This window comes from Girardinichthys multiradiatus, chromosome 19 (assembly GCF_021462225.1).
Source record: "Girardinichthys multiradiatus isolate DD_20200921_A chromosome 19, DD_fGirMul_XY1, whole genome shotgun sequence".
Taxonomy (NCBI): domain Eukaryota; kingdom Metazoa; phylum Chordata; class Actinopteri; order Cyprinodontiformes; family Goodeidae; genus Girardinichthys; species Girardinichthys multiradiatus.
Window position 1 is genome coordinate 16,704,600 of NC_061811.1, and position 20,999 is coordinate 16,725,598.

At 39.6% G+C, this 20,999-nt stretch overlaps 1 protein-coding gene across 2 annotated transcripts; it reads left to right on the forward strand.

Moving 5' to 3' along the window:
- The first annotated feature begins 406 nt into the window (after positions 1 to 406).
- On the forward strand, positions 407 to 19,444 carry LOC124855706 (CD109 antigen-like). Of its 2 annotated transcripts, XM_047345717.1 has the most exons (32): positions 407 to 587; positions 700 to 854; positions 942 to 970; positions 1,069 to 1,302; positions 1,375 to 1,497; positions 1,601 to 1,640; positions 3,138 to 3,225; positions 4,624 to 4,723; positions 4,816 to 4,939; positions 5,021 to 5,130; positions 5,218 to 5,409; positions 5,572 to 5,676; positions 5,765 to 5,827; positions 7,288 to 7,461; positions 7,585 to 7,737; positions 10,765 to 10,834; positions 10,970 to 11,063; positions 11,153 to 11,270; positions 11,370 to 11,483; positions 11,597 to 11,815; positions 11,946 to 12,087; positions 12,679 to 12,855; positions 13,869 to 13,950; positions 14,061 to 14,292; positions 14,405 to 14,576; positions 14,828 to 15,018; positions 15,134 to 15,289; positions 16,572 to 16,637; positions 17,044 to 17,171; positions 17,252 to 17,408; positions 18,704 to 18,806; positions 18,919 to 19,444. In XM_047345717.1, the coding sequence occupies exons 1-32, from the start codon at positions 445 to 447 to the stop codon at positions 19,107 to 19,109; spliced, it is 4,245 nt and encodes a 1,414-aa protein (XP_047201673.1). In that variant the 5' UTR covers positions 407 to 444; the 3' UTR covers positions 19,110 to 19,444. The 2 variants fall into 2 exon arrangements, with proteins under 2 accessions (XP_047201673.1, XP_047201671.1); XM_047345715.1 differs by having other exon boundaries at positions 7,288 to 7,737.
- The last annotated feature ends 1,555 nt before the right edge of the window (positions 19,445 to 20,999 follow it).

Consider the following 20,999-nt stretch of genomic DNA (forward strand, 5'->3'; position numbering starts at 1 on the left):
TAAACAAATATGCCATACCTTATTTTTTTAAATATTGAAAATCATGTATAATTTTCTTTCATCTTGACAATTATGTGTTACTTGGCATCATGTAAAGTCCCAATAAATAGACTGAAGTTTGTGGCTCTAATGCTACAAAATATGGAAAAGTTTAAGGTGTATGAATACTTGTGCAAAGCAACGAATCAGAACATAACTTACCAGGGGTGTTAGTGTCAAGTATCTTACACAATGTTGATTGCTGTAAAACATGCAAGATGTTTGACACTGGTTATGCATAAAGGAAGGTTTAGACAACATGGTCAGAAACCTGAGACGTCTCCCTGTGGGCAAAGGTACTAAGAATGTGAGAACATCCTCTTTTGCCCTTCATCTTTGTGAAAGAATCATTTGAGTGCAACTTGTTGCTAGTGTTTGGACAAGATTTGGAGCATCGTCCGTCGAATGGACAGACTGGTTTTCTTACACCAAGTTTTGGATATGAAACTGAAGCTGAACTTGCGAATGACCTTGTGCACGGACAACATGAACAGAATCTGTACCCTCCTTTTGTTTTTTGTTTCTGGTTTGACACAAGATTCACCCAAGTAAGTAGCATTGTTTATTCTGAATGTCGTCACCCAGTTGTTATTCACCCGACGACCAGCTTAGCCAGCTTGTTTGGTTAATGCCTCTTTCTTCCTTTTTTTTTTTTTTAAGTCCAACGTTGTTTCTGATCTCGGCTCCAGAGATCCTGCATGCTGGTTCACCCACTCCTATCGCTATCACTGTTTTTGCTGATTTCCCTGGCAATTTAACAGCTGAGGTGGAACATGGGAACACTAAAGTAGCACAAACAGGGATCTTCCAAGGAGGTGACACTAGAGTTTCACAAATTAAAGTTTTTTTTATTGATGACTTGGGTAATGGGTAGTGAAGACTAAAATCTTGTATTTTTAAAGGTGTGACCAGCGTCTTCATGCTTCCACCTGTGAGCGTTATTTTTTATCTTTTACCCAAATGAAAAAATACTAACATTTTCTAATATATTTATGCCTAAGTTTGATTTTGTTTCTGAACATTTTCCAGTTTCCTGGCTCTTTATCGCAAAATTCACTATTAAATTTAACTGTGAGGGGCTACAGGGAGAATCGTCTCCTTTTCACAAACACCACCACCCTCACCTTCAACCCTTGGACGGTTTCCTCCTTCATACAAACCGACAGATCAAACTACACACGGGGAGACACCGTCAAAGTCAGAGTTGTCTCTTTCCAGCTGGATAACAAACCATACAAAGGAAGGGTGCACATTTCACTACTGGTAAGGTTTCTGCCTTTCAGAAAAAAATCCCAGTCAGAGGGGAAGCTTGACTAATGTTCCTTTGTCACACAGGATCCCAGTGGGAAACCTGTTGACAGCTGGAACTCCACAGGGAATCTGGGGATTGTCTTAAAAGAATTCCGTTTACCCCAGTCGTCTCGTCTTGGACAGTGGGTGATCACAACAACAGTGAACGTAAGATTGAAAGACGGGAATGTACTCCAGTTTTTGCTTTATCATGTTGTTTTAAACTATTCTGCCAAAAATTAAGATACTTCTTTTTCTTTCCTGATGACAGGGAGTGACTAATAAGAAATCATTCATTGTGGAGCATCATGGTAATGATTCTACCAATTTACTCCAATAGTATTTATAGTTAAAAAGACCAATTACACTTGTAGAAATATTTGAACTGATTGATTTCAAAGTCCAGCTAAATTAGTTTAGTTCATTTAATTTTCTATTTTTAACACTTTTAAAACTGACAAAAATGATCAATTAAATACAAAATACAAATATGACAGAACATGAACTGAGAGAAAAGTAGAAAAAATGTGTTTGTAATAGTCTGTCAAAATGTTACAGTACAGGCAGCTACAATGCATAATCAGACTGTTCCACAAGTATGTGCTGAACAGCTCGGATTCTGGATACATCCTGGCCCGAGTGGTGTAATAGTTGATACATTTACCTTCATAAGGTCACACTAGTCCACTAATGGATTTAAAATATAAACAAAAAGTCTTTTACATGAAACATAAAAGATGTAGAGGTGTTCGACTGATTTTCATAATGGCCAGTCACAAAATAATGACTTAAACACTTGAATGGGTATAGGCCCTATGAAGCTAGAGCTTCTGTTTTTAGTTACTAATAAAACAAATAAACCACAAAAGAAACAATAAACGTAGGAGAAATACAGTCAAGTCTCAAATTATTCATACCGATAGCAGATTCTGATTTAGTGTCTTTTATTCACCAGTTTGTTTCTAAAAATATATTCAGCTCTTTCTGTTTACATTTTATTTTTAAAATGGCATGTCACTTATTCATATGCTTTTTATTATCTAAAGGAAAAGCCTGAAATGGCATCACAGCAATCAAACCTTTGTTGTATTTGCTTACCATCTGTTTTTAACATTTCAATTGATTTTTGGATCATTTGTCTTTCGCAATGAGCTCCAAGTGTTTGAGGTTGGAAGTCCTCCTTGCCATCACCCTAATCTCTAGCTCCCTCCACAGAGTTCAGTTCAGGGTTCTGGCTGTGCCACTCTAAAATGTTAATATTACTTCTAGTTAGAAGAAACGTGTTGGTAAAATTAAAGGATTTTAGTCAGTCAGTCAGTCAGTCATTTTCTACCGCTTATTCCATAGTGGGTCACAGGGGAGCTGGTACCTATCTCCAGCAGTCTATGGGCGAGAGGCAGGGTACACCCTGGACAGATCGCCAGTCCATCGCAGGGCAACACGCAGACAACCACACACACACCCAAGGGCAATTTAGAGAGACCAATTAACCTAACAGGCATGTCTTTGGTAAAATTAAAGGATTTAACCTAAATCTGCCAGGGATATGCATAAAATAGAAAATTAAATGTTGATTTGAATGTTTGTCTGATTGCTGTTTTCAAATCATTCATAAATATCATGGCAACATAATATTTTCAGAACTTTCAATGGATTGAAAAACAGGTTTAGTTTTAAGATATAGGACATCACTGAACAATACTTGTTCAAACATCAAATAATATTTACAACAAACCCAGATGAGCAGAACTGATGAAGACAGTGAACATAATGGAAATATATTTTTCTCATAATTTCATGTGTGGCAGATGGAGGGGCTCCTTCTTTTGATGTGATGGTCAAAACATCCTCTCAAGTCCTTCTTGGAGATGACATCTCAGGATCAGTGAGAGCACTGTAAGTTTAACTAATAATGTTACCGTTATGTTGATGGTTGTCCTTCAAGCTCTGTTTCAGTATCAGCTTGGAGCTTGAAGGGACAGTAAAATGTCTTTGCTGTCCCTTGCACGGCTTTCTGTGAGTATTGCCCTGGGATCTGCCTTTGCCACTCACTTTGAAATGGGGCGACATCCATAAGTGATGCAGTGACCGATGGCACTTTCTGCATATTACAATTTAAAATTATTTGATGCAGGCCACTCACTGGCCACAGTCTGAATTAGTACTGGCTATTACTGGGTTGGACCCCCCTTTTGCCTTAAATCCTGATAGCATTGATTTGACAAGACGTCAGAAACATGTTTTAGAGATTTTGGTCAAGGTTGACACACCAGCATTATGAGGTTGCTGTAGATTTGTCAGCCCCGCATCCCATGATGTGAATCAACCACATCCCAAAGCTGCTGTGGTGGATTGAGATCGGGAAACAGGGAAGGCAGCTGGAGTTCAGTGAACTCATTGTTAAGGTAAAGAAACCAGTTTGAGAGTTTTTGAGCTTTGTGACCTCGTGCATAATCCTGCTGGGTGGGTACACTATGGTAATAAAGGGATGGATTTGTCCAGCAATACTCAGATTAGCTGTGTTCTTTAAACAAAGCTCAACTGGTACCAAGGGGGCCAAAGTGTGACAAGAAAAACAGCCCCCACACCATTACACAACCACCACCAGCTTTAACAGCTGACGAAAGACAGAGTTGGAGCCATGCTTTCATATTTACCGTGAATTCCGACCCCACCATCTGAATGTTGCAGATTAAATCAAGACTCACTGAACCAGGTGATGCTTTTACAAGTTGTTATTATCCAATTATCAGAGGCGTTGCAAGTTGTAGCCTCAGTTACCTGTTGCTGACAGGAGTGGCACCTGGTGAGGTATCCTGCGACTGTAGCCCATCTGCTTCAACGTTGGACATGTTGTGTGTTTAGAGATGGTGTTCCACATACTGATTGGTCCTTCTCATTATCTTAAACCTGCCAATCTATACGTCTCTGATATTAGCAAGGAATCTTCATCAACACACTTGCCGCTCTCTGGAGAGAGAGTTGTGATACAGTTGTGTGTAAAAATCCCAGCAGATCAACAGTTTCTAAAATACTCAGACCAGACTGTCTGGCACCAACAACCATACTATGTTAAAATTAACTTAAATCCCCTTTTAATCCCCATTTAATGCTCAGTTTGAACTTCAGCAAGTTGCCTTCACCACCTCTAGATGTCTAAATGCATTGATGTGCTCCAGTGTGTTTGGCTGATTCAGAGTGTCTGTGTTGACCAGAATTTAAACAGGTGTTCCTAATAAAGTGGCATTTGAATCTGTATCACATTATTTTCTCAACCTATGATTATGCTTTCAGTTATTCCCATGGACAACCTGTACATGGCACATTGGATGTCATGTTGAAGGCTTTTATAAACAACAGAACCTCTCCTTCTCTGCAAACCCAAACCAAACAGGTGGGATTTTACTTACTGATTCTTATCCATTCAAAGTAAAACTTAAACTAAAGCAAGAATAGACCAGAAAAGGACATACTTACCTCTTTCAGATCTATGGGTCCGCACAGTTTTTCTTCAGCAGAGACCAGCTTCAGTCTCTATACTCCTCCTCAGCAACTAGCAACAACAGCCACATTTTGCACATTGCTGCCCAGGTCAATGATAGCACCACAGGTATGTTTTGTTTTAACCTATAGCTTTAATACACCACTATTACATGACCACAACATTATGTGTCTGTTGCTGTGGCTCCAGGATTAACTGTGAACAAAACTGTTGAAGTCCATGTATTGCCAAACAAATTCCAGCTCACGTTCCTCAACTTTCCATCAACTCTGAAGCCATCCTTAAACTTTACAGCAAATGTAAGTTGACAAATTTCTAACATGGCATATTAACAATGTTTTGAACTTCTCTACCCTGATATATTAATCTGCTCTTATATTTAACAGCTAAGGATTGTTAGATATGACAGACAGTCTCTCAGCTCGTTGGATTTGAAGCACTTTGCTGTGGTTCAGGTCACTCAGAGAACCTCTTTGATTTACTCAACAACTATGAGTCTAACTCTCCCTGTGCCTAAGAATGGCAACATACTCATACAGTTTCAATTACAACCTCAAGTGGAGATGCTTTTCATAGAGGTGAGTATTAGGTGTCATACCCCATAGAACTGGGTTCGCCAGGAAAAGTATTATCCGGCAGTTTTGATGCATCTTGTAGAAGTAGCTTCAGTACAATACACAATACCTGTTTATCTAAAAGAGCCTACAAATCCAAATTCTTTGTGTCGCCTTTATCTTCAGGCCAGATTCCAGTCCAATGAGGAGACTCTGAGGATGTACGCCAACTACTCCTCTCCCACTGGCTCATATATTCAGATCATCCCAGTCAACACATTACCTACACAGGTAATTCTAAACACATTTTGCAATATTGATGCATTATTGTATGTAGGTGATAATATAATATTCAGTGGTTCTTCTAATTAACTCTCAGATTGGATTGCCACTTCAACTTAATGTGGAGAGCACCAACATACCAGAGAGACTTCACTTTGTGGTATAGTAACTGAAATCTGTCAAATACTTCATTGACCAAGCACTTTACTTTTTACAGTTATAGAATCGTAATCACATATACAGTGTAATGCAAAAGTATTCATACCCATTAAAAGTTTTTTCATTGTGTCCCGTTATGCAATTGTCGATTTTTGTTCAGCCCTGATGAGACAACACTTTGTAGAACCGCATTTAGCTGCATTTTCAGCTACAAGTCTTTAGGGGTAGGTCTCTACCAGCTCTACACGTATAGCGACAAATGTTTTCCCCATTGTTCATTGCAAAATAGCTCAAACGTAGTCGGATTGGATGGAAAGTGCTCTTAAACCCTTAATTCTTTCCTCAGTTAGATTTTGGTCTGAACCTAGACTATGCCATAGTAACACAATTTGCTTTGATCTAAACCATTTAATTGTAGCTCTGGTGGTATGATTAGTTATTGTCCTGGAGGAAGGTGAACCTCCACCTTAGCCTCAAGTCTTTTTCAGCCTCTAATGGATTCTTTTACTGGATTGTCCTGTCACCATCAGTGTTGACCAGCTTCTCTGTCCCATCCCTTAAGGATGATGCTGCCAACACCATGTTTCATGGCGGGGATGGTTTGTTCAAGACAATGTGCAGTGCTAGTTTTCTGCCACACATAGCATTGTGCATGTCCACCAAAACGTTAAGCTTCGGTTTCATCTGACTAGAGCACCTTCTTCCAAATGAAGAAGTGTCCGCTCCATAAAAGTTATATTTGGAGAGTTGCTCTGTTGACAGATTCTCCCACCTGAGTAGTGGATCTTTGCAAGTTGTCCCAAGTTACCATGGGCCTACTAGCCTCTTCTTTGATTGATGCTCTCATTCCCTGGACTGTCAGCTTAGGTAGACAGCAAAGTCCTGGTATCTGCTCTGAGTTTTTCAAAGCTTGGGATAATGTTTTATGAACTAACCTTGCTTTTCAATTCCCTTAACGTTCTGATGTGTTTCTTGGTTTTCATGATGCAGTTCGTTCGCTAATGTTCCCTAACACACCTCTGAAACCTTCCCAGAACAGCTGTATTTATACAAATATTTTAATTACAAAAACTGCTGTATTAATTAGTTTACTGATTTGGTGATTTCTACAGTTATGTGTTTACACTGGATTTTGTTTAACGGGATCATATTAAAAGGGGGCAGAATGTAATTGGACTCTACACATTTTTCAGATTTTAGTTAGTAAAAAATGTTCACAACCATGTATACTTTACTTTCAGTTCGAATTGTTGTGATATTTTGTGTTAGTCAACAATAAGAAATCCCAATAAAATACCGTGACGTTTGTGGTTGAAAAGCGACATAATGTGAAAAATGTTTAAGGGGTATGAATACTTTAGCAAGGCACAGAACATTTTAAACTAGATACAAAGTATTCAGGATAGTTGGTAAATCAGTGCCAAAAAATATGATACCTCTTTTATGTTGCTGTAATTCCAGGTGAGCTCTAAAGGTCAGGTGGTAGCTGCTGGGACAGAAAGCTTCTCTTCGTCTGTCGCTCTCACGCCAGAGCTGTCCTGGTACCCTGAGGCCTGTGTCACTGTCTACTACATGCATCCTGATGGAGAAATTATCACTGACACAATCTACATTTCTATCCAGCAGTACAATAATGTGGGAAAATATATTTTATTTATAATTTTTTACAATAACGTTAGCTTCAATACTGTTTTATTAGAAATACATAAAGCTCCTTCTGGGTGTGCTGGTGGTAGAATGTTCACCTGCTCTTCTCAGGTAACTCTACACTGGGGCAGTGAGAGGGCCCAACCAGGTGAGCAGGTATCGCTTACTGTGGCTGCCAGTGAATCCATGTTTCAAGTATTAATCACAGTCACAGCGATGCAAAATGATGCCCTGCAGTCTGATCTGGACCCCAGAGTTGAACAGGTAGGAGAATCCTTTGAATTATAAAAAACTCACAGGTCACATTTTCTTTGCAGTCAATAAAACATGAAATGTTTTCATGCTGGGTTCAAACTTGTGGTATACAGTATCTTCCCATGGTGAATTATGTGAACAAAGAGAGAGGCAAAAAAGTAAGTTCTGAAATGTGACCTTCTTTCAAACCTTTTGAGAAAGTTGCTTGTTTAGACAGAGCTGTATTTGCTTCATGCATCCTTTGTTATTTTGATTACAAAGAAATGTCTCCAATTATGTCTCCAGCACTCCTGTTACTTTAAGATGCATTGAGGGGATCCCTAAAGTGGCTGATCTGGTTGTAACATATCTGACTGCTTTGTTTGGAGGTGGCCTATTGTTCTAGAAGTTGGAAACTGTACAGTTTTTGGCTTCAGAGCCTGAGGTTGATTGACGGCAATATATAAAGGAAATAAAGGTATCTGGTGACATGTATTGTGTGAAGATTTAATTATTTACAAAAACCGGAGATCCTTCAAGCGACGACAGTCCAGTTGCTGTTCTCTGAATTATGTCATGTGATCTGTTTTTCATGAGTATCCATGCAAACAATGCAGTATCCAACAACAGCTCTCCTTTTACACAAGTCTGAAGGGTTGGGTTGTATTGAGTAGTTAATGAGTCAGTATTTTACTGCACTACAGCAATCAGGAAAATTTAAGTTTTAAGGTTTCTTCATGACAGATTTTAAGCACAACTTTTTACTTACAGGTCCTTCTCAAAATATTAGCATATTGTGATAAAGTTCATTATTTTCCATAATGTCATGATGAAAATTTAACATTCACATATTTTAGATTCATTGCACACTAACTGAAATATTTCAGGTCTTTTATTGTCTTAATACGGATGATTTTGGCATACAGCTCATGAAAACCCAAAATTCCTATCTCACAAAATTAGCATATTTCATCCGACCAATAAAAGAAAAATGTTTTTAATACAAAAAACGTCAACCTTCAAATAATCATGTACAGTTATGCACTCAATACTTGGTCGGGAATCCTTTGGCAGAAATGACTGCTTCAATGCGGCGTGGCATGGAGGCAATCAGCCTGTGGCACTGCTGAGGTCTTATGGAGGCCCAGGATGCTTCGATAGCGGCCTTTAGCTCATCCAGAGTGTTGGGTCTTGAGTCTCTCAACGTTCTCTTCACAATATCCCACAGATTCTCTATGGGGTTCAGGTCAGGAGAGTTGGCAGGCCAATTGAGCACAGTGATACCATGGTCAGTAAACCATTTACCAGTGGTTTTGGCACTGTGAGCAGGTGCCAGGTCGTGCTGAAAAATGAAATCTTCATCTCCATAAAGCTTTTCAGCAGATGGAACATGAAGTGCTCCAAAATCTCCTGATAGCTAGCTGCATTGACCCTGCCCTTGATAAAACACAGTGGACCAACACCAGCAGCTGACACGGCACCCCAGACCATCACTGACTGTGGGTACTTGACACTGGACTTCTGGCATTTCCTTCTCCCCAGTCTTCCTCCAGACTCTGGCACCTTGATTTCCGAATGACATGCAGAATTTGCTTTCATCCGAAAAAAGTACTTTGGACCACTGAGCAACAGTCCAGTGCTGCTTCTCTGTAGCCCAGGTCAGGCGCTTCTGCCACTGTTTCTGGTTCAAAAGTGGCTTGACCTGGGGAATGCGGCACCTGTAGCTCATTTCCTGCACACGCCTGTGCACGGTGGCTCTGGATGTTTCTACTCCAGACTCAGTCCACTGCTTCCGCAGGTCCCCCAAGGTCTGGAATCGGCCCTTCTCCACAATCTTCCTCAGGGTCCGGTCACCTCTTCTCGTTGTGCAGCGTTTTCTGCCACACTTTTTCCTTCCCACAGACTTCCCACTGAGGTGCCTTGATACAGCACTCTGGGAACAGCCTATTCGTTCAGAAATTTATTTCTGTGTCTTACCCTCTTGCTTGAGGGTGTCAATAGTGGCCTTCTGGACACCAGTCAGGTCGGCAGTCTTACCCATGATTGGGGTTTTGAGTGATGAACCAGGCTGGGAGTTTTAAAGGCCTCAGGAATCTTTTGCAGGTGTTTAGAGTTAACTTGTTGATTCAGATGATTAGGTTCATAGCTCGTTTAGAGACCCTTTTAATGATATGCTAATTTTGTGAGATAGGAATTTTGGGTTTTCATGAACTGTATGCCAAAATCATCCGTATTAAGACAATAAAAGACCTGAAATATTTCAGTTAGTGTGCAATGAATCTAAAATATATGAATGTTAAATTTTCATCATGACATTATGGAAAATAATGAACTTTATCACAATATGCTAATATTTTGAGAAGGACCTGTATGTTGGGTCCATGAAACATTTTGTGTAGTTAGGCCTGGTTAATACACAAACAAATGCTGCAGTGATATGGACCTATGAGGATCTCCCAGAAGCTCTGCGCTTGAGTACTTGTGAAGTATGAAATATATTTGAAAAAAACTTTTGTTTTGCTCTTGGTAGCTCAACTAAAGGAACTTATTTCTCTGTTTCTTCAAAGTATGTGTACGCCTTAAATCATGGGGAGTTTGAGTCAGATTCAAGCAGGCTGAGTGGATGCAAATATAGCAACCTGAAATGTTGTTCGTTTTGGAAAACTGTCTTCTTCTGGGTAGACACTGACTTTTTTAGCTACTCCACAAAGCTCTATTTAAAAAAAAGAAAAAAAACAATCATCCCTTAAACCACTTGTCTCATATTTGCTTCGAACAACTATGCAGCCAAAGTGGTGCATGTACATGACTAATGCTTGCTGATGCATAGTTAAAGCACCGAGGACCACATTGGAAGCACTTGGGCACTAGTAATTTTTAAATATGCATACTAAATACCTAAATGTACATCTGTTGTATTAGTAGTTTTCAAATAAATTGTCTGTGCTTAATTTAGAACCTGACATTAAAAACACCATAAATGTGTTATTATTTTTTAAGTTGTAAAACAATTTAAGTATTAGGGGTAAGGATGGTAAGAAGTGTTATTTCTTGCAGAAATGTAATCTTAGGATGATGACCAATGCAAGATTTTATATGAAAAACCAAGCAGATGGGCTTAAAAATGGTAAGAGTTGCTCCACATTGAAGAGTCCATTGTGAAGTTATTTACAATACATATTTTATTCAACATTTTGAATTCTTCCTCATACAGTACATGGGATGTAACATGATTTCTTCTTTCTGGGGTGTCTTCCTGAAGAAGGAGATAAATATACCAGGTTAATTTTAGAGCAATACTGGAACCACTGGGTGGACGCTGCTGAATCTCTGCTATGGTTGGACACAAATGTTAGGTAAGAGCTTAAAACTAATCATACAAACGGAACGTGGTGCTAAAAGGATGGTCCAAAATGCATATTTTTCACCTCATCATGTCTCACAGTGATAAGAGCTGGACCAGTGGAAAAATAACAGTACCTGATGGTGTCACCGCTTTAGGAGCTGTAGCTCTAGTAATGTCAGAGAACCTGGGTTTGAGTTTCACTCCTGTGGCACAAAAGGTAACAAAACCATAATGTTTGCCTCTATTGGTACCTGGGTTTACCCCAACTCTGTTCCATAACCTCTTCTGTTTGTGTCTTCTGTCCTGGCATTAACAGCTGACCATATCCAAAGATTTCTCTTTGTCTCTTGTTGTCCCCCCACTTCTCGTCAGAGGGGAGGAAATTGTCCTGGAAGTAAATGTTATCAACCATTTAGAGCAAGACACCGAGGTAAGTTGAAGGCATTTTTGGAGCAAGAAATTAGGTGTCAATTTAATAGTTTTTTAACAATTTGTGTTTTAAACGATATTTCTTTGTTCCAATGATGTGTCTTTCTCTTGTAGGTGATCGTGTTGGTAGCACAGAGTGAAGCCTTTGAGTTTGTTTTAATGAACCGAAGGGGTGCGTCTGTTGTAAATGCTCAGAAGCTTACCTTAGGAAGTCATGCGTCTGCCTCAGCCTTATTCCCTATCAGGGCTTTGGCTGTTGGCGAGATGGAAATATCCGTGGATGCTGTGTCTGCAGAAGCCTCTGATGGTCTTGTTGGAAAAATCTGGGTCAAGGTATGACGTGTAAACAGAAAAAAGTGGATATTCTATGGTTGCAAATAATTAAAAGATTTGTGTTTATATTGAGGCAAAGGTACAACCTGCAATGTGAGATTTCATCAATCCGATTAAATTATTTCTGTAGCCTGAAGGAGTTGAACAGACCTTCTCTCACACTCTGTTCTTGGAAGGGCCACTAGAGAGACAAGACTTTTCCAGATCTCTGTCCTTCTCTTTTCCTCCAAATCTGGTACCAGGAAGCCAGAGGGCCCATATAGCACTGGTTGGTATGTCCATCATTTGCTTTGTGTCAGTTTGCAGTCATAAATCTTTAAGTTATATTGCCATCCCGATCTTATTTTGTCTCCAGTACCAAATTATTTTGTCCCCCTGTACCGACTTATTTAGGAATGGGCAGTTAAAAAAAAAACTCTCTACATTTAATTAGTATTACATCTATCTAACTTGCCAATGACATTTGGGATGATAGTCTTTCATTTTTCACCTTCTCTTGTCAGTGACAGATATTTTCTCCCTGCCAGACTTTTAGCAGGACAGCCTTATTAGCTGAAAAAAAAAGCTACAATAATATTTTGACAATGCATTACCTGAAAAGTGCATAGCTGTATCATTTGCTGCTAAAGATAGATCTGAATCAGTATATAATAATTTGGCTCTCATCACATCGACACGGATCCGCGATATTAAACATTAAGCTATTTTAATTTTTTATTTGATGTTTCTTAGGTTTTCTGCTAAATATTATTTACCTATATATTCTTTTTCTATGATCTACTGGGTCATCTGCTGTTGAGTGCTGATATCATGATGTAGACCTGTTAAATTGTCCCTTCTTTAATCTCATCTGATTCAAACAGGTGATTTCTTGGCTTTGTCAATTGAAAATTTGGATTCACTGGTTCAGTTCCCTACTGGGTGTGGAGAGCAGAACATGATCCACTTTGCACCGAGTGTCTATGTTCTCCAGTACCTAGAGAAGTCAGCCCAAGATGATGCAGAAATCAGAAGCAAAGCTCAAAGCTACTTGATGCAAGGTAACCTGGACTGCACCACTACTTTCAGTCATAGATTAGAAATAAACTTGTGGAAATTCACAAAGCTAATTGCACTTGATGGGTGTGTTGCTTCTCATGCAGTCTGCATCTGGAAAATAGTGCAGAGATAAAACTGCATTCAGAATGTGGAAAAAACAGCAGTTTGCATTGCTTTGTAAATTTGCATCTCTATTTCATATTAGGCTTGTTGCGAGATCTCTCTCAATTGCTCTTAAGTTTGAATGTGTGTGTGCATGGTTGTTTATCTATCCATCCAGCCCATCACAGAACAACATAGAGACACACAGGACAGTTTATATGGTAGGTCAGGGGTTTCCAAAGTGTGGCCTGAGGGCTGTTTACAGCGTCTGAATAAATTTGTGCCCCCCCCCCCCCCCCCCCCCCCCCCCCCCCCCCCCACCCCCCCACCCCCACCCACAATAATACAAGAATGGTGCAAATTTGACCATCCAGTACAGGCAGATGGACATTTTTTAGAATTGTTAGGATAAGATTGTCACTAACAAATAATAATGTTCTTAAAATGGAAACTGTACAAGACAAATTATTCGTCTTAATTAACCAGGTTTTTTGGTTTAATTTAAGTTTCATAAAAGTACAGTTTGTCTAAATACAACAGGTCCTGTGAGTGACCTATGTCCTATTATTCTTGTAGAGCACTGACTAAAACATGTTTCTAGAGCAAAATTAAAAACAGTTGACTCAAACAATTTGGGAAACTCTATGCCTCTTTTAATAAGACAAACAAGTGAGATATTTCTATATTTAGGTGCACAATTATTTACTGATCCCTTATTGAAAAAAAAAAATGATGTTACTTTGTGCATTTAATTCAGTGTCCAAAGAGTTTGGACATCGCTGGGATAGAGCATAAAAGCAGTGCTTCATAAAAGATTATTTCTTCCATGTTTTAGGATTTCTTGTAAATATTTTGCTACAAAAAGTTTAGAAATTTCTACAATTATGAACAGGTTTTTTTTTTTTTGCTGTAGGTTATGAGAAACAACTTTCTTACCAAAGAGATGACGGCTCCTTCAGTGCCTTTGGAAAAAGTGACATCTCTGGTAGTACCTGGTAGGTCATAATTTCTTTGCATTCTCATTGAATAGATTTTCTTTATACAGGTCCACGTTCTTTTTCTCAATTTCTTATCTCTTTATCATTGCTTTATGTTTATGAACCAGGCTGACAGCCTTTGTGCTGCGATGCTTCCTCAAGGCTCAGCCATACATGCAGATAGACCAGACAGTCTTAACCAAGGCCACAGCCTGGCTCTTAAAACACCAAGGTTCCCAAGGGGAGTTTACTGAGGTTGGCAAACTTATCCACACCGAGATGCAGGGAGGGACTGATGATAGCTCAGTGGCTCTCACCGCTTATGTGCTTCTGGCATTTCTGGAGGACAAGGCCTATTCTGTAAGTCAAAGGGATGTGTGTATACACTTTAAAATGACATATTACAGTGTGTGCACGCTAAAACCTTACTTTCACCTATAATAAAACTTGCTTGCATTTATTTTTTGTAAAGGAGATGTATGCAGGAAATGTGTCTCTGGCCCTGAGGTACTTGGAGAGCAAAGTGTCCAGTGATGTGGTCGGCAACTACAGCCTGTGTTTGGTGGCTTATGCTTTAGCTCTGGGCAGCAGTCCTTTATTGGATAGTGTGATCTCAGAGCTCAGCAGGAGGGCTGATTACAGAGGTGATTCAATATGTGTTTTATTACATCAAGAATGAAAAATATCCTGTAAAAATGCAACAGTGATGAGATCTTGACCAAACTGGTCCACATTAATTTGAAATTAAATCAAACGAAATCTTCATGCGATTGTCTTTTTTTTCTAAAATAACAAATAAGCATGCAGATTTCTTTTGACATATAGACATGCAATGAAGCAGCCAATGTAGCCTGTTAAATACTTTCTCATGGTTTGATTTCTCTTTTCTCCTAAGATGGAGTCATGATGTGGACAATCTCCAGAGACCCGAGATCAAACAACCAGCACCAACATTCAGCACAGATTGAGATGGCCTCGTATGTACTGCTGGCTCTGTTCTTGCGTGGCAACTTCATTGAAGGTATCACACTCATGAAATGGTTGAGTACACAGAGGAACTATCTAGGTGGCTTTGGAACCACTCAGGTGAGCCCAAGCTTGAGAAAATTGTATTTTATGAAATATCTTTTTTATCCAGAACAAATTTTTGCAGTGTAAATAGTGAAATAATCCCTGTATGTTTTGCTTCTATTTTCTGCAGGACACTGTAGTCGCCCTCCAAGTGCTGGCTTATTATGCTGCATTCAGTGGAGCAAATGCCATCAACCTTAAATTTAACATATCTTCCCCTGTGTCTTCATCTGCATTGCTGTTTCACATCAATTCGACCAACTACCGGGTTTATCAAAGCCGAGAGGTAACAAAAACCAAATCTTAGAAAAATATCACTCTTGTTTATAAAGGATTCTAAAGTAGGGGTGTCCAGTTTCTCAAGAGCTCCTATCTTGCAACATTTAGATACAGCCCTTCTCCAACACATTTGAATCAAATAACTGGGTTTACTTATCAGCATGTCATTTAGCTGGGCAAGTGGAATGAAATTAATTGGATGTGTCAAACTTTTTTAACAAATAAAAAACTGAAAAGTGGGGTGTGCAATATTAATGCGTTAATACTTTGTAGCACCACCCTTTGCTGCAATTACAGTTGCAAGTCGCTCGGGGTATGTCTCTATCAGTTTTCCACATTGAGAGACTGAAATTCTTGCCCATTCTTCTTTGCAAAACAGCTCGAGCTCAGTGAGGTTGGATGGAGAGCGTTCGTGAACAGCAGTCTTGAGCTCTTTCCACAGATTCTCGATTGGATTCAGGTCTGGACTTTGACTTGGCCATTCCAACACCTGGATACGTTTATTTGTGAACCATTCCATTGTAGATTTGGCTTTATGTTTAAGTAAAGGTGGACTCATCAGAGAACAATACATGTTTCACATTGTCCACAGCCCAAGATTTGTGCTCCTTGCACCATTGAAACCGATGTTTGGCATTGGTATGAGTGACCAAAGGTTTGGCTATAGCAGCCCGGCCGTGTATATTGACCTTGTGGAGCTCCCAACGGACAGTTCTGGTGGAAACAGGAGAGTTGAGGTGTACATTTAATTCTGCCGTGATTTAGGCAGCCGTGGTTTTATTTTTTTTGGATACAATCTGGGTTAGCACCCGAACAACCCTTTCAGACAGCTTCCTCTTGCGTCCACAGTTAATCCTGTTGGATGTGGTTCGTCCTTCTTGGTGGTATGCTGACATTACCCTGGATACCGTGGCTCTTGATACATCACAAAGACTTGCTGTCTTGGTCACAGATGCGCCAGCAAGACGTGCACCAAAAATGTGTCCTCTTTTGAGCTCTGATGTTGTGTGCATTTCAATATTTTGATCAAAACTGTGCTCTTACCCTGCTAATTGAACCTTCACACTCTGCTCTTACTGGTGTAATGTGCAATCAATGAAGACTGGCTACCAGGCTGGTCCAATTTAGCCATGAAACCTCCCACACTAAAATGACAGGTGTTTCAGTCTCATTGTCCAACCCCTGTATGTATATGATGATGATTGCATGTGAACCTCTGATCACCATTGTCTATATACATATAAAAATCTGCCCTTTCATTTCCTTTTCATTTCTTTTTGTTTTATTAGATTAATGCTGACAAAGATTTACCACTAAATATTTACATGAAAGGAAGAGGATTTGCCATTTTTCAGGTAAAGTTTGTTGTTCTCATTAAAAACAAATATTGCAGGAATCATTTTATGATACACATCGTATTATTGTCTGAACCCGTGCAGAGCAGTGATGTTTTCTTCCCTCCATTATGTCTGGCTCTACAATGTGCTGACACACTATTTAACCACAAGAACATGGTCAGAATAAATTAATAGCAGCAGCTGTGCATGATAAATGTCCCAGCATGTCTCACATTAGAAATATGGAATCAAAACAACAAACGCAAATGTAGCGATGATAACCGACTCTCAGCAGTTAACATCTGGACTGCAGACTGTGGCTGTCAGCTTGTAGAGAATTTAGATTAGAGGGGAGCATTAAAAGCTACTATCTTTTCTTTTTTCTTTTTCTTTTATTTTAAAATAACTCGATTAATCCATCCAGCTGAACGTCTTTTACAACGTGAAGACCACACCGGATGTTGTGCCAGTCACAGATGAGGACGCATTCAGATTAGATGTTAATCTTACTGACAGTGACTCCAATCACATACTGTTGTCTATATGCACAAGGTAACCTCTACAATGCAGAAAGCAGTTATAATTTTTTATATTTTGTGTAAAACTATATTTTTTATTTTCTTTTTCTCTAGATTAAAGGATACTCAGGCAATAGCTCACACAGGTATGGCTATATTGGAAGTGGGCATCCTCAGTGGTTTTGTTCTTCTCCCTGGAGCTGAGATCCAGGCGGATTTTATCAGGAAAGTGGACAGAGAGCCTCAGAGAGTCAGCCTGTACCTAGATTCTGTAAGTGCTGAAGTCATTTTCTTCATCTGTTAAAATGTGTATGTAATAGACCTGCAGTTCATTAAAACAAAACAGGTTTGATATCTATAGCAATGTAAGGATTATTTCAATTTGCTCTTCACCACTGCCTTTATAGATAAAAGAACAAGATCCCAGATAAAAATCCAGTAATATTAATACTTTCTATGTTACAGAAAATGTGAAAACTTAATGGCAGCAATAGCTCTTTTTGTGGGTTTGTCTATGAGAATATTAAACACAGAAAGACAGAGTCAAGTGTATCCTCTACAGAAAGAGAATATTGTTCGCTTGCAGGAAGGTGTCACAGCTAAACAATACAACTGTGCTAATATCTATATGAATAGAAGAACAAACATTATATGGTTGCAGTAAATACTGATAATGCATAATTAGAAAGAAGTAAGAAAAAATAGAAAAAACGGCGTCAGTGCAGGGGGCTCAGGCACCACCTCAGGATGCCTACCTCCCGCAGGCATCCTGATGAGGTGCCTGAGTCTTTCTTGGAGGAGATCCTGTGGCAGACCAAAAACTGTGAATGACTATATGTCTCCCCATTGCCCTGATATGCATTGTTTCCAGCAGAATGAAATTAAAAGTGTTGAGGAGAGGGATGTTCAGATTTCCATCCTGGATCTGTTATGTCCATGACCTAGTCTTGAATATTCGGGAGACAATTAATAGATGGATGAATACATAGTTCAATAATGAGAAAAATAGAAGATAAAGATGGAACTAAGTTAGGCTGGAACAGCCTTGCTCGCTGGCTAAAGGGCAAGAATATGTTTTATACTGTGGTGTCAAAAATTACTTTTCAATTCTGAAGGCTTCTAAATGATGTAGCGCAACCCAACAACTGATGTCACGGGGTATTTTTAGGTTTTATTTATCATGAAAATGGTGTTACATAACTTGCATTGAATGTTTAACAGTAGTTGTGCTGTGTTTAAAGTACAAAGCCCTGCTTTCATCTGAGACATATAGGCATTCTGACATCAACTCACATCTTGCCCATCCCTTCCTTGAAATGTGTTTTGATTGATATTGGCCTATGCATATTAGACTAGAATCCAGCATGTGTAATCAAGATCTCTGCCCCAATGCATTTTTAGTCATATTACTATACTCTGATCAGGAATATTATTATTACCACTGTCCTGATCCTTTTTTTTGCTGCAGAGATAATCAATTTCATACACTACACCTACTAGTGTTCACAATGTTATGCCTGATTGGTGTATTAACTTGAACAACTGACATTCTTGTGTCATTTGTAGGTCACCAAGGCAGAGGCTTGCGTCAGACTTCCTTTTGTAAGAAACTATAATGTGGCCCATGTACAGGATGCTGTGCTGCAGGTTTATGACTACTATGAACCAAGTGAGTATTGCTGCAGCTAATTGTCATGTTACAAATACAGTTTCCCTTTCTAGCTTTGATTCAAATATCTAGTACACCACTGAGCACAATATCATTTTGTTATGTTTTTTAGCAAGGAAAACAACAAGGATGTACAACTCAGATAGTGTTCACAAGAGAGACTCTTGCTCTTTCTGTGGCAAAAACTGTGACAGCTGTAGGCCTGGAATAACCATTGCTGTGAGATCTCGCTCAACAATCGCCACTTCCTGCAGCTTGACTTCCCTGTTTCTTGGAGCCATTGTTTTCCTTGTTTCAGTCTGAAAACATGAACTGAAATAATATGCGCCTAATGCATGCTTATTTTATACAAACAGTTGACAATTGATTGTAATATTTAGGGGACTGTTTGCATGCTGCTGTTTTTGGTGGGTGCACTTGTGCCCTCTCCTGTTTAAAATCTGTTTTGAATTGTTTTTCAAAAGAAATAAATCCATGACTTATAATTCATGTAAGCAGCTCAATACAACATTACCAAGCATAAACGTCTGTATTTTTTTATGTTTTCATTCACTATTTTAGTCTATTTTTCAACATATGTTTCCATTTATCGACTGTCAAGGAACATCTAATAAAGAACATATGTGTAGATGGCAAAAGTTCACATGGACGAGGGTTTATTTCCAAGCTCCATGTGTGTCCTGGTGTAAGTCTTCTGGCAAAAAATCCAGACATATCATGCTGTCTGAGGAAATAATAAAGCCTGAAAAAGAATTAAAAGTACAGCTTCTCAGGTCATGACTGACCTGTGAGTTTGATGGCTTTACTTATGCAAATACAGGTCCTTCTCAAAATATTAGCATATTGTGATAAAGTTCATTATTTTCCATAATGTCATGATGAAACTTTAACATTCATATATTTTAGATTCATGGCACACTAACTGAAATATTTCAGGTCTTTTATTGTCTTAATACGGATGATTTTGGCATACAGCTCATGAAAACCCAAAATTCCTATCTCATAAAATTAGCATATCATTAAAAGGGTCTCTAAACGAGCTATGAACTTAATCATCTGAATCAACGAGTTAACTTTAAACACCTGCAAAAGATTCCTGAGGCCTTTAAAACTCCCAGCCTGGTTCATCACTCAAAACCCCAATCATGGGTAAGACTGCCGACCTGACTGCTGTCCAGAAGGCCACTATTGACACCCTCAAGCAAGAGGGTAAGACACAGAAAGAAATTTCTGAACAAATAGGCTGTTCCCAGAGTGCTGTATCAAGGCACCTCAGTGGGAAGTCTGTGGGAAGGAAAAAGTGTGGCAGAAAACGCTGCACAACGAGAAGAGGTGACCGGACCCTGAGGAAGATTGTGGAGAAGGGCCGATTCCAGACCTTGGGGGACTTGCGGAAGCAGTGGACTGAGTCTGGAGTAGAAAATTCCAGAGCCACCGTGCACAGGCGTGTGCTGGAAATGGGCTACAGGTGCCGCATTCCCCAGGTCAAGCCACTTTTGAACCAGAAACAGCGGCAGAAGCGCCTGACCTGGGCTACAGAGAAGCAGCACTGGACTGTTGCTCAGTGGTCCAAAGTACTTTTTTCGGATGAAAGCAAATTCTGCATGTCATTCGGAAATCAAGCTGCCAGAGTCTGGAGGAAGACTGGGGAGAAGGAAATGCCAAAATGCCAGAAGTCCAGTGTCAAGTACCCACAGTCAGTGATGGTCTGGGGTGCCGTGTCAGCTGCTGGTGTTGGTCCACTGTGTTTTATCAAGGGCAGGGTCAATGCAGCTAGCTATCAGGAGATTTTGGAGCACTTCATGCTTCCATCTGCTGAAAAGCTTTATGGAGATGAAGATTTCATTTTTCAGCACGACCTGGCACCTGCTCACAGTGCCAAAACCACTGGTAAATGGTTTACTGACCATGGTATCACTGTGCTCAATTGGCCTGCCAACTCTCCTGACCTGAACCCCATAGAGAATCTGTGGGATATTGTGAAGAGAACGTTGAGAGACTCAAGACCCAACACTCTGGATGAGCTAAAGGCCGCTATCGAAGCATCCTGGGCCTCCATAAGACCTCAGCAGTGCCACAGGCTGATTGCCTCCATGCCACGCCGCATTGAAGCAGTCATTTCTGCCAAAGGATTCCTGACCAAGTATTGAGTGCATAACTGTACATGATTATTTGAAGGTTGACGTTTTTTGT

Excerpts from the sequence above, each read along its gene's own strand:
- LOC124855706 (XM_047345715.1), top strand. The coding sequence starts at position 445 with ATGGACAGACTGGTTTTCTTACACCAAGTTTTGGATATGAAACTGAAG. Across the intron at positions 16,638-17,043 it reads GAGGATTTGCCATTTTTCAG|CTGAACGTCTTTTACAACGT; the intron begins GTAAAGTTTGTT and ends TAATCCATCCAG. Across the intron at positions 18,807-18,918 it reads TTATGACTACTATGAACCAA|CAAGGAAAACAACAAGGATG; the intron begins GTGAGTATTGCT and ends TATGTTTTTTAG.